The 14,095-nt window shown below is 41.6% G+C and overlaps 1 protein-coding gene across 2 annotated transcripts in view; it reads left to right on the top strand.

The window, feature by feature from the left end:
- The window catches only part of LOC136639237 (contactin-4-like), a 230,189-nt gene that overhangs the window by 115,473 nt on the left and 100,621 nt on the right, over window positions 1-14,095 (top strand). For both annotated transcript variants that reach the window (XM_066613253.1, XM_066613254.1), the window contains one exon: window positions 7,551-7,701. In XM_066613253.1, coding sequence (XP_066469350.1) covers window positions 7,551-7,701 — 151 coding nt within the window. The remainder of the gene's footprint in view (window positions 1-7,550; window positions 7,702-14,095) is intronic.

The raw sequence follows: 14,095 nt of genomic DNA, 5'->3' as shown, positions 1-14,095 counted from the left end.
CTACTTTATTATTAATTTTTTATATCAATTAAGGCCTTTGTGTATGCATTTCTACGCAATTTTTTCCTATTATTTATTTATTTACTTTTCAAGTTCAAGCTTATTAGGTTGATCAGCACATAAGCCATACACCTATTTATCTAAAATCTTAAAACCAGAGTTTAAAAGCACATAGAAACAGAATTTGGCTATATCCACAACACACTCTTTGCAAAGACTACTTAACAGTAATTTCAGTCTTAAAGAGTCTGAAAACATAGAAAATTTATGTATCCATTTCTTTAAGAATCTATCTCTCCCTGCTGTATATTTTGGGCATCGGAAAAAGGTATGCACCAGGGTGTTCAGTTAAGGGACAATCACAATAACCCTGCTCAGGAGGGATCCTTTGAAAACGACCCTTCATTTGTGCCGTTGGTAAAGCATTGCATCGTGCAATCATATAAGCATGCCTCAACTTGGGAACCGTCAGTACATAAAAATAAATGGGTAAAGAAAATTTAGTGGGAAATTTAATTCCAAAATAAGAAAGGGAGCATTTACGGTTAGCCTCCCTTAGAAGGCACTCCTGATCTTGAATTAATAGCTTTTCAACAAGCAGCGAATGGCTTCTTCCACTGAATTTCTCTAGTGAACCCAGCTCCCATATTTTCATATTAATGTTGTTATTCCATTTTACCCAGCAGCGTTCTTGTGCTGCTAGTTTTGTGAAAATAGGGAAGATTTTCAGCAATTGTAAGTCTGTATTTAAATCCGATAGTAGCTTTCCAAATCTAGGTGGAAATCTTTGGAAGTCCCAATTCCAAGTGTGTAGCTTCAGAGGCTATACATGGGTAGGGCTAAAAGCTTCTGAAAAAAGACTTGCTGGAGTCGCTCAAATTGTTCTATTGGTCCCAAAAACCAGATTGGTGAGCCATATAACATATGTGGCAATACCATTGCTTTATATGCCTTTAGGAGTGCTGGCACGTACTGTCCTCCTTTGACGTAAAAAAATTTTCTCAATGCTAGTAGCATCAATTCAATTTTCCCTTTAAGATACTACGCAATAAGATATATCTACACTTCTGCTAACCAAAATAAAAAATGACTACCATGTATAGTAGCCCTCCCTCCCTGGTATCTGCAGACTTGGTTCTGCAGTTCACAAATCCCCCCTCCCCAGGCTCATAACTCATCTGGTTGTGTTTGAAACCCTCCTATCGATTTCCTTTGTGCTCCATCACCTCTGTTGGCTCACTTCCTGTTAGTGTTCTCGCTAACAACACAGAGTTAGCTGCTTGCTAATTCTTTGAAGCCTCCCCTTTGATTGCACCAGTTAGCACCCCAGAATGCTTTGTGGCTTCCAGTTGCACCCCAAAATGCCTTGTGGCGCAACAGTAAGTACAGGTGTACATTACTCGACAACTTTCTGCTTAACAATGGACCACATATATGTAGGTGATCAAAGCACAACAAAGAGGCTCTGAATGAGGCAGTCAGGTCTCCCATAGCCTGCAGCAGAGTGTCTGTTTACACAACAAAGAGGCTCTTAATGCAAAGAAGAGGCAATCTATGTACAGTAGCCTGTGCAGCCAGCTAGTGTCTGGCAGGGAGTGTCTGTTTACACAACAAAGGCACTAGATTGGGCTGAATGTTCGCTTAATGACCTAACTGCATAACAACTGGGATTGTAGAATATCCCCATATTATTAATGTATTCGGTGACACACACCTGCATAGGTTTCGCTGCCGTCTTTGTGGTGGGAAAGTATCCCTGCAGATATGGGAGGGGGGGGGGTTACTGTATGTGCACAGATTTCAGCTTGTATTACCGTTCTACTCCTAGTGGGTGCCTCTGCATGCCCAAGTCCTCCTTCTGCACCCCATCACATATAAAACACACACTGGGGTTGTGTGTAAACCACACTGGGGTTGTGTGTAAACTAGCCAAAATTATTGCTATGTCTTTGAATCAAGTCATAAAGCTTCCAAGAAGCGCAATGCTGAAATTAGGAACAGAACCCAAATTGAGTGCATCTCTAATCTTTTCTGAACCAGCTTTCTTTTTGCTTTTACCAAAAACATGTGGGGGAAAAAACTGTTTTGCTCTCATAGTGCTGTAAGAAGCTTTTTGAATGAAAGAAATCTGGAAATCAATAAAGAGGTTTTGTTTTCAAAAGAAGGAATACAATTTGTGATTAGATAATCTTGTTTTTTATAAGTTTCAAAGAGCATATGAAATTTTTGGTCTGTGCTGAAGAAAGTTCAAGTGTTTTCTGAACACCAGATTTGTTTTCTTTGTGGGTCATCTTTTATCAATGAATGGATGTTTATAGAGAGAGAGAGAAAAAAAAACAATCATCCTGTCATTGTTACTGAAAAGATGAAAAAAAATAAAGTTCAATAAATTAGGGTCTATAGCAGCAGTATTTTTTTAAAAATCAGATAAAGCCATGGATACATCTTCAGTTTATTACAATATAAAGGACACTGATCTCATAAGCTCTTGAAGGTAGACAAATAGATACCTCAAGGCAGTGGTTCTTACACATTTAGCACCAGGACCCATTTTTTAGAATGAGAATCTTGTCAGGACCCACCGGAAGTGATGTCATGACCAGAAGTGATATCATCAAGCAGGAAAATTGTTAACAATCCTAGGATGCAATCCTACCCACACTTCCCAGGAGTAAGTCCCATTTACTATCATTGTTAAACAAGCTACTATCATTCATAGTAGCTTGTTAAAAGTACAGGTCTGTAACATTACCCCAAATGCAGTCACATATCATGGTAGCGCCAAGTCTAATATATTAAAAATAAAATATTGAAATGAATGGGGACCCACCTGAAATTGGCTCACGACCCACCTAGTGGGGCCCGACCCATAGTTTAAGAAACACTGCCATAAGGAAATGGATCCTTAAAGGTTGAACAATCCTTGCAGTCAATTTTTCACTGTTAATATCTCATACGTTTTTCTGTGGGCAAGTGGAATGGAACCACTTTAGCTTCATCACTGCAAATGCATGGAAACATAACTGTCCCTCTGTGACCTGGGTCTCCAAGCCCTGGCCCACGGACCAGATCATGATAATAATCTCAGGCATAGAGGTGGTGATGCCTTACTGTTCCGCACCACAGCCTCCTTTTTTCACACCCAATCTCTGCAGCAAGTCACACTAGACAGTCTCTTCCACTCCACCTCGTCCCAGAAGGAACTGCACTCTGATTTCCAGGAGGGGAGGGGGAGTGGCTGCCCAGCACAAGTTGCTGAAAAGATGGGGTATGGAAAAAGGAGGCTGCAGCGCCAAAAGGCTTCACCACTACAGCACCGCGCACAAGATTATTATCATGACGTAGCACGGACTGGAGTTTGGAGACTTCTGCTCTATGAGATTTGTTGTCTGATATTGTTTATTTGAATGAGAATCTTGAGCACATTCTGTTGTTAGCTTTTGTCTATAGTTTGCTCTGGTTTTCAGCATCCAAGTGAAGCAGTCTCTTATGGATTCTAAATTTTATGCTGCCAGTACAATGATTTGTGACTCTGTGCATATTATTCTGTGTATATAAGTAAGTCATACATGGAAGCATTTGTTCCAGTATTGTCTGACTGGTCTCAGGTTTTTCTTCGTTCCCTTTGTCCATCACCCCCTTCCCCACCGTGTGTGTGTGTGTGTGTGTGTGTGTGTGTGTGAGAGAGAGAGAGAGAGAGAGATAGATAAACTGGATGAATGGAGGTAAGGCAGGCAGGAAGGAAGATAAGTACTTATACTGGCGAAATTACATTCAATCTGTGAAACAGAATGAAAATGTCTACCTGTCGAAGCCATTGGATATGCCCTTACCTTGTGTTGGAGGTGAAGTCAAAGTTGCAGAGCGCAGTGGAATATTTCAGAATCAGATCTTGTTTCTAGGCAACCATCGTGCCAGAAACCCTGGGTATACAAGGAAGTTACAACTATACTTGTTTTATGCCTTGGCTAGCCTGCCAAAAACTGGGTCAATGTGAAGTGTTGTACCAGAAACTGACTTCAAAAGACTGGCTGCATTTATACCAGAAGTGAATGTCCCTTGAGAACATTACACTTGAATTTTTCCAGAAGTTGCAGTTGTATTTCTCTTCATATGTAGTGACTGGGATGCATGTTTAGTCTTCTGCCTTCTCTGAACAGTCTCTTCCTATATTGGCCTTTTGTCCAGGGTCTGGATGAGGTCCTGATGGACTTGCATTTCAAGCTACTGAAGCTAGGATTACAATGGAGGTGTTCTGCTGACATCCATCAGGTGTAGAGACTGCTGACTGAAATTAAGGCATTTCTTCCTTAGTACCAAGCATATCTATTTCTTCTTCGGTACCAAGCACATCTATTCCATAGGCAGCAAACGATAAGAGATAACCTACAGGAGCGGTTCCCCAAGTTTGTGCTGGAACTGAAATGTGCCTTGTAAAATTAAACCCACCATTGGGTGTATCCACCACTCAGCCTATCAAGGCAGAAAGGCTACAGACAGCAACAATCTGTATATGATATGATGAGCATCATCCCCAAGAGAATTCAAAATACCTTCATGCCTAGAAAGTAGGATCCCATCCCTGATCCCTGATTGATTAGCTGAAAAGGAGAGAGCAAGTCATTGGGAAGCAATATTAACTGGCATGTTGCAACCAGGTTGTTTGTCCAGTGTCCTGAGAAAATGTGTGTGTGTGTTGTATTTTAAGTATAATGGAAGTGTGACTCTAATTTTAATCAAGAGGCAAATTGTGCTCTGTGTATCATAAATTTGAAATACACTAGTCTTAAGTTGCCCCACTGCTTTGAAGGTCTTTATCCTGTCGGAAAGACTCAATTCCCTTGGCAATTTGGTGTTGTTCTAGGCCACTTCTCTCCATCTGTGGAAACTGTCTCCAGGCATAACTTACCCATCTTCCTTTTTCCCTAGAAGGCAAAGAGTTTCAGGGCAAGTTTTAAGCTTTCATTTTGTGTAACTACAGCCACAAAACCCCAGTAGTACATTTCCTTCCTGCAGCTAGTTACTGCAATGCCAAGAGACTTAAAATTGAACACAGAAAGATGTCCTAAATATATTAAAAATGAAACATGAAGTATCACTGTCCAAAGAATGCACAGCAGAGAAGTCTGCTATAATTAGACTATTCTTTAATTAGAGCGCACAGACAATAATATACTCCAATTTGAATTGAGCAGCTATATTTTGCACTAGGAAATGCTGGCATCTGCCTTTTACTGATAAATTTTAATACAAGCAGGGAAAGGGCTTAATTATAATTCTTTTATGTCGTATTCCCTTGTCCCATTATTCACAAGTGCAGTATTCACTTGATATATTCTGTCACTATATATTTTTCAGCCTACCGTGCAATTCTGTGATGGTAAGAGAGATGACTTACAATCAGAAACAGAGCTGATCTCAAGCTTTTCAGCTGCTATGTTTCTCCTTTAAAAGAATCCTGGAATTCATGGCTATGGAGATCTGCCTTTATCCATCACAAGTGGCCTTATAGTTTTTGAGCCTTTACTAGAACCTTACCACTCCCACCCAATCCTCCCAATTACTGCAGACCAACTGTAACAATCATATCTGTATCAGATGAACTCTCTTGACTGTTGCCTGTCCCTCCCTTTTCTAGTCTCTCGCATCAGATTCACAGTGCCTCCTATTTCTATCTGCTTCCTCAGAGTAGGAAGTTGACATTTAGAGCAGGCACAGATCCAATGGGGCCACCGGGGTGGTTTCCCTTACCCTGAGCAGACCTCCAGCTTCTCCCTAGCCCTACAGGATACAGCAGTGGCCATTTTGGTGCTGCTGTACTGCACGGTTCTGCCAGCCCAAAGAACTGGGCTTTAAAGTGACACAGGGTACACCCAAGAGGGTTCTAAATTGGGACCAGAGTGTAGAAGATTATAGATTGTGTTAATCTTGGTTTGTATAAAACTACTTCATTTTGAATTGTAATTGGATGTGCATATTCCCTCCCTTCCTTCCTCTGCTTTGAGATTGTAGAGCAGATGCCTCATACGTGCACATTTGAAACCCTAATCTTCATCATAGATGACTGTCTTGGATTTGCATACATGTACAGATGTGCCCCTGTATCCCCAGGGTTCCGTTCCAGAACTCCCTGTAGATACATGAATTCACAGACACAGGATGCCTTCCCCCACCCTCTGTGGGCCTCTGCTCTGCTCCCTCACCTCCAGAGGGTCTTCTGAGCCCAGAAGAAGTCGTATGTGTCCCCTTGTAGCCTCTGCTGGGCTCAGACAACTGTAATAAGCAAAAGAAGTCACTTCCAGTTTTTCAGGAAAAAAAACAGAAGTGATGTTTTTATGCCTTTATAAGTCATTATGATGGGCTCCTCCAGGGCTTTCCTGTCCCTCATAATGCCTTATAAAGGCATAAAAGCATCACTTCTGGTTTTTCAGAAAAAAACCAGAAGTGACTTTTTTGCTTATTACAGTCATTCTGTTCCTGGCAGAGGCTGTGGGAGGAAGTGCACGGTCTCTGCTGCGCTCAGAAGACCCTCCAGAGATTAGGGGAACGGAATTTAGGGGGTGCACGCAGGGTGGCCCTGCTGACCCAATCTGCGGTTAACAGAAACCACGAATACAGGATCTCCCCCCTGTATATACCTCACTTGTTGTCTCATCTCTTGGAAGACTTATCACTCAATGGGCGCAATCCTAATCCCTTATGTCAGTGCTTTCCAGCACTGGCATAGTGGTGCCAATGGGACGTGTGCTGCATCCTGCAATTGGGTGTCACTCACGGAGCCCTCCTCAAAGTAAGGGAATGTTTGTTCCCTTACCTCAGAGCTGCATTGCCCTTATGTCAATGCTTTCCAGCTTTCCAGCACTGACATAAGGGGTTAGGATTGCGCCCAATGTCACTCAACTATAGATGTGAACTGTCTCTGTTGAAAAGTGTGTTTGAGATGTTGTTTTGTGATCTGAAAGTTCTGGCTGTAGTATTTGGTAAGTTATTAGTGTTCCAGTTATGGAGTGGTGGACATGCACAGTTTACAGGCTGATTCACATTATTATACATGCTTTTCATTAAGTGGTGGAAGGAATTTCAGGGCATCTTTTTCCAGGTAAGCTTCCTTTGGATGAAATAGTACTGAAGAGTTATGATGCCTTTGTAGTTATGTTGAACACTGGGCTTCAGATGCAGACACTCCCAAATTGTCAGGATGAAGGTATAGAATAGAATCTTACTGAGTACAGATTTTGTGATAAGACTAGCACATTAATCTGGATAGGAGACTTCACCATAAGGTTTTTAAATATTTTAGCATGATTGAAATCATTGTGTAGAAAGGATTTAATAATTAATACTGTTTTGTTCATTTGTTCAATCTGCTCTCATCACTGTGGGGGACACTAAACGAAGTACGTTCTTTCAGTCCACACAACTACCCTTATAGCATCATCCATTAGCAAAGATAACTAAAGAAGAATGAAAAAAATTCAACACTTTTTAAAAAGTTTGATTCTGGTTCTGATTCTGGTTGATTTAAAGCCCTGCTCCATGTTGTCTTTCAGCTGTGAGTCCAGATTTTTCCAAAACCTTCTTGAAAAGATTGACTCTTGTTAAAGTCGGAGGAGATGCAACAATCGAGTGTAAGCCTAAAGCTTCCCCAAGGCCCACCTTTACTTGGAAGAGAGGAAAAGAGATCCTAAGAGAAAATGAGAGGTAATTTCTAAAAATAATTAGCTATTGCTTGTGTAAGTGTCTTTACAAGTTATTAATATAGTCCATGAAAATTGACTTGAAAATAAATGTGAAAAAGGAGTGTTTGTCCTGAGAAAGCCATCCTGCTACATCACTCTCCATCTTCAGGTGTTTTCAACAGCAGTATGTTCACTCTGAATTACCTGAAAAGAAAAGCTCCCAAAATGCAAATGTCCATCACTTCCTGCTTGTCTTTTCTTGGAAATTCTTTAGTCATGTACGTAGGTAGGATTCAGGGATCAAGTAGGCAAATCTCAGGCTTAGTTTGAAGATAACGTATTAGAACAGGACAGAGTAGAATGATTGGATTTTCTTGCTCTCCCTTGGGCATGTCAGCAAACAGAAGATATTAGTAATTGTTTGTTTATTTGCAGCGTAATGATAGCCTGTGTACATGTCTTAGTTGACCTAACAGACAGCTGAAAGCGCATTTTGAAGCAGTTTCATCTTTGTTTCTAAGCTACACCAACATATTTTTTTATGCGCACTTGCACACACACATTGATAATTATGTTTGTCTGTTGCTTTTCCTATTATCCAGATGAATTCTTTATTGAAGTTTTCACAGTAGAGCTGGAAATGTTGCTTCTATGATTCTGCCCAAAGGCATGTTGAAACCTTTGGATTATTTTTAATGCATCTGAGCAGAATAATATACATTCTGTAATACTGAACTAAACACAGTTAAGTCTATGTGAGAATGATATCTCATGATATTATCATGTAGCATGACCTTTCCAAAATCTGATTTACTTTCCTTAAAAATATATCAGAATAATGAATGTTTTCAGTATACTGTATAATCATATCACAATTTTGGACAAAACACACGTTATCAGCCCAATTGTATTGAGCTCTATTGCTGATGGAACTAGTGTTCCACCAGTGGTGACTGCAGTCGCAAAAACAGAAGTGTGAAATTCACGCTGATGAAGTACTATCAGGGAGGCCAAAGCAATTTCTCATGCAGCAATGGAGATAATTACCCATTGGCCCGGGTAAGCCAGCATGAGAGGTGGAATGGGACAGGGGGAGGGTGGAATGGACTGGTGACCGGAGTGGCAAGGAGGACAGATCAGGTCTGGGAAGGGAGCAGGTTCAACCCGGCCACAGGACCTGATCCCGCAGCTAGTTCAATGTGGACCCAAGTCAGCAATTTCACTAGTGCAGGTTCATGTAGGTCCATGTTTACCCTGGGTAAATGAACAAACATCCATTCCCTTATCCAGAGGAGACCTCCTAGACTGAACCCCCATAGGATGCTGTGTGCGGCGGGGTGGGACAAAAGCATAGGACTGGGCTGTATGTCTTTTATACAGATATTCCAAGGTTTATCAAAGTGGTATAGTCACCCCAATATTTGACACATGAATGTGGAATGTCTATGTTTATGTTTGGTCATCAGTTGCCTCTCTGTTGCAATTGGATAATGTTGTTTATCTAACTGAGCACATTTAATAGTTGAATTTGAACATGTGTTTATCTTACGAAAAGATATCTGGGTGACCTAGACAAATCTGAGATTGATTAGGGCAGTTGATATTGGTAGAAGATAATTTACCCCTGTCAAATGAACAAAGAGCTCTATCAACTCACAAAAGGATGACATAAGGAAATAGCAAATGACAGGTTTACTTCTAAAGACTCAGAAAGGTTCCTTTCAATCAAACTGTAGCAATACCACCTTTTCTGGCAGGTGTGTCACTGCCAAACCCCCCATCTGTGACAAGAAGTGGTATTTTGCAAGAACACTTGAAAAACCCTCAACTTTTAAAAGCACATTCAGTCTTGAAAAAGCCTGATCTTTCCAAATGTGTCCTTGAATTGAATTCTGAACTGAATATTGAACTCTGTATTCAAAGTTCACAAGGTAAATTGTGGAATCCTTTACAAATATCACCCCCCCCCCCACTCCTTCTGCCCCAAACCCCACAAATGCTTCCTGTTTTTGTTCAGGTCTTTTTGGTTAGAATTTCAAAATAAGCCCCATTGATGCAACGAACTTACTTCTAATTATTTCTTTCAAAAAATGTGAAACATTTACACCTTGCATTTTGCATACCAGAAAGGAAACCTCAAGACAGTTTGCATCAATAAAATAAGCAATCAAGAAAACATAAAACAATGAAACTTCAAATAAATAAGTCAAGAGAAGTAAAGCAGCAACTTGACAATTGAGAACTAATAGGAGCCAAAGGAGAAAAAAAAACCAGTCAGTCAAAGGGCTGCTGGAATAAGAGAGTTACTTTCTTTGAAATGTCAACAAAAAGGGGGCAATCCTGATGTCAGTTGGGTGTGAATTCCATAGGTCAATCACCACATCAAAAAGGCCCGGTTGCTAGTAACTGCCAACTGTGTTTATCTAATAGTGACAACACCCGTAACAAGGCCAATCATAATCATTTTACAGGATGGGCAGACTACTATGGGAAAGATTTTTAAGAGTGTCAGAGGTCATTACCAGTACTTTAAATTGTTATTGGAATCATACAGCCAGGCAATGGAGGTAAAATACAAGGGGTGAGACATGTTGCTGACCCGTAAATCTAGTCAACAGCCTGGCAGTGACATTTTGTCATTTCTGAATAGTCCTGATGGGCAGCTCCAAGTAGAGCGTGTTGCAAATTGGTCACGGTGGGCTGCTGAGGCGTCAGCCTCATCCTTCTGAGGGCTCAGATCTAATAAACCTGCTGGTGTCTCTTTTGTTGGCACAGCTGGTTCATACAGCCTGTTTTGGGAGGCCTCAGTTAAGAAAGTCACTGCCAGGCTTGTAGGTATAAGGAAAGGAAAAACTTTATTGAAGGAACTGCATCATTGGATAGGAGAGTGAGAGAGACAGTCTGTTTCACTGAACATCCTATGAGAGTGAGAGATGGAAAGAAGTCAGCCTGCAAACAGCAATCTGCAAACCAAAGGAGACTTCTTGGACAGAACAAAAAAACAAGATGAGAAACCACTCGTGGTCCCCACTAACAAACTGTATTGCTCCCTTTAGGTACGAGATGCTTGTGCAGGATTGTTGTGCCTTTTTCCTCTCCCAACATCATTAAGCTTGGGTTGTCTGGCCCAGCAATGTTCAACCACTGTGCCATGGCACATGGGTATTCCGCGAATGGTCTGCAGGTGTGTTGCAGGAGTTTGGGTGGAGGCCATTTATTAGTAGGGCCTTTGGGGGATGTGAACCCCCTGCCAACAGTGCAGTGTGCCTTGATCAGTGCAGTGTGCCTTGTTAGTGATCATTTTAGTGCTAGTGTGCGGTGAGATGAAAAAGGTTGAAAATTGTTGGTCTAACCCAGGAGTGTCAAACTTGTTTCATACGAGGGCCCAAAGTTAGCATTCATGGTGCCTGCTGGGGGGCTGAAGTGACATCATTAAGCAGAAAGTGATATCATTAAGCAGATGATGGCCAGAAATAAGAATTTTATTCTCAAATGACAGAAGAGAAAATGTGCAAGTCTTGTTCATATTTTCAAGATATGAGAGAGCACAATTATCAAGCTGGGAGAGCCCAATTATATCATGGTGCAGGATAAATTGCTTCCGAGGGCTACATTTGCCCCCATGGTTCTTATATTTGACACCCCTGGTTTAACCTGACATAGGCTCATGGTTGTCACTGGAGCCATGAAGTTCAGAGCAGAACTATTACCAGGGGCCTCAGTATGCACGTTAAAGTCTTTCAGGACCAAAGTCCTGCAAGTCTTCAGTACTACCACCAAAACCACCCCAGCCAGCTCCAGGACTGAGACCATTGGGGTAGCAGTGTTATACTACCGTAATCTCTATCCTGCCTCGGCTTCAGAAATAGGCTCTTAAAACCTGGCAAAAATTGGGCCGAAGACCTTGACAGGGAAATAGAATCATAAAAGACCACTGTAAGTTCTCCTCACCACCCTGGAAGCCTTGGTTGCTACAGTACCTTGAAACCTGTAGATCAGAACTGGGAGAGATTCACCCCTTCCCAGCCTGTTCAACCAGGGTGCTGTAACACAAGCCTGGCAAATTTGTTTTGCCTAGGATTTCTGCCCTGGATGTGTTCAGAATATGGCTGTGTAACTAGCTAGATTTTTTTGTGTGTCAGCATATTCCATGGAATACACATAGGGTGTTGTATTTGGAGTGATGCCTAGAGGAAGGAATAACAAGAATCTTATTGTGCAGGTGGGAACCTTTCTCTGGAGGCTGCCACAGACAGCGAAGCAGAACCAAGTGTGGTGTTAGACTCTGCCTTCTAGGCAAGCATATATCTTGAGAAGAGACTTTTATTGCTTTAAGTTTCTTATTGTTCTTGTGAAGCAGAGCTACTGTATGCTGCACCCTTAATGAATAACCTGCCCTGGAGGTGTCTCTTACTGGTGCTTGAAAGCTATACAATTGCATTATTAGGAATTTTGCTCTGGGGTACAATTACATTATTGCAGACATTAAAGGTACTTCATCTCCATAATAATGGAAATCCTCTCTTGGAGGTAGAACTGCATCAAATTAAAGCTTAGAAGCCTCACTCTGGAAGGTAAATTGCATATTGCCCTGGAATGGATTTCCAGCACAATCCTATGCATGTCTACTCAGAAGTAAGCCCCACTAAGTTGAATGGGGCTTACTGCTAGTTAAGTCTGTATAGATTGCAGCCTTAGGGCCCAATCTTATCTGGGCCTTGTGCTGTCAGAATGGGTATTCCAGCAGTGCAAGGCCCCCTATTATTATTATTATTAAGTATTTATATACCGCTTTTCAATAGAAAGTTCACAAAGTGGTTTACAGAGAAAATCAAACCAACAACTAATGGCTCCCTGTCCCAAAAGGGCTCACAATCTAAAAGGATGCAAAAGAACAGCAGCTGACAGCCACTAGAAAAGGAAGTGCTGGGGTGATGAGGGCCAGTTACTCCCCCCCCCCCCCCGCGAAATAAAAGAAGAGCACCCACTTAAAAAGTGCCTCTTACCCAGTTAGCAGGGGTTACAACAATGTGAAAGCCTGGCCACCATTGCATGCTTCTGGGACATAGGAAAAAGGATGTATCTTGTAATATCTGATAAACAAAGTAAAATCTGGTAGTTTCCTACTATATGCACAGTACCTGGAAATACATGTACATGGGGGGGGCAGAAGAGAGAATGTGAATGTGGGTAGTTCCCACTGGCTGTCCTGTATGGCTAGCAGTCATCCTCTGCTCATCTGCTGGCCTCCTCTCTTTGGCCTGGCTACCAGTTCTTGGCCCCTTCTTCTTTTTCCTCCTTTCTGTTTTTCTGTCTCATACTCACCTCTTTGTTCTTCCACTCTGCTCTTTCTCTCCCCACTTCTTTCCTCCCTCTGCTCTTTTTTTTCCATCCCCGCCTCATTCTTTTCTTTATGGCCGCCTTCTCCTTTCTCCTCCACTCCCTTCACTCTGGACCAATTCTTCTTCCAGGCTGGGACCAGTAGCCCAGCCCTTCTCAAGGCAAACTAGCTGCAACTGGGGCTTCTTCACTCCTTGCACAGCTGGCAATCTGGCCAGTGTTTGACAATGACAGCATCAACAAGCATCATGGAACTTTGCAGGCTGCCATGTCTTTATCTCTGCAGCCCTGGGGCGAGTGACAGGCGCACAGGTCACAACTATGCTCCTCCATAGGAAAGTGAGCAGGGTGGATGGGGCAGTGGGAGCTGGCAAGGACCAAGTAGTAAAGCTACCACTCAGTACTTCGCCATGTTTTTGCTATGCCTCCATGCTGTTATAAGACAAAAAACAAAGTAATCAGCCAAAACACATGTAACATGTAGTTTGACCCAAAGTGGTGTCATAAAGGAAGGTGAATTACAGGTCCCAATAGCCCTTTCAGCTCTTAAATGGTTTCTCAGCCTTCTAAGAGATTTGATCTTTCTTTAAGAAAGTAGCCTGCACCTTGATTTATACAGTGTTTGTAAGGAGTTCGTACTGACCCTTTGCACATGGTTGTACTGTATAAAACGTGTTTGTACTGTCTTCCGAATAGAACTTCTAAAATGTATTTACAATCAGTGTACACAAAGAAATTAATATCATTCAATATACTTTCTCACGTTTATAAACTTGAAAGTGCAAACCTGTGCACACTTTAGGTTTGCACTTTAGGATTACACTTTAGGTTTGCACTTTAGGATTACACAATGAAGTTTTTGTCCCATAGAGAGTGCTGCAAAAAACTGCCCCTAATACAGGCCTAACTTCTTTGTACAAGTGAAGGCAAGTAAAAAAAAAAATGTTGTCTTTATTTTTAGAATTTCCAGCTGTGCCTTATGTCTTATGTCTTATGCTTAAGACAAAGTAAGATACCATGCTAAGTCTTGTCTCTGCATTGTCATTTATCTTTTGCTTGCTTATAACATAGTGTTT

Source organism: Tiliqua scincoides, chromosome 2 (assembly GCF_035046505.1).
Source record: "Tiliqua scincoides isolate rTilSci1 chromosome 2, rTilSci1.hap2, whole genome shotgun sequence".
NCBI lineage: Eukaryota > Metazoa > Chordata > Lepidosauria > Squamata > Scincidae > Tiliqua > Tiliqua scincoides.
The sequence above is the reverse complement of the archived record's forward strand: the minus strand, read 5'-3'. Positions and strand labels throughout refer to the sequence as shown.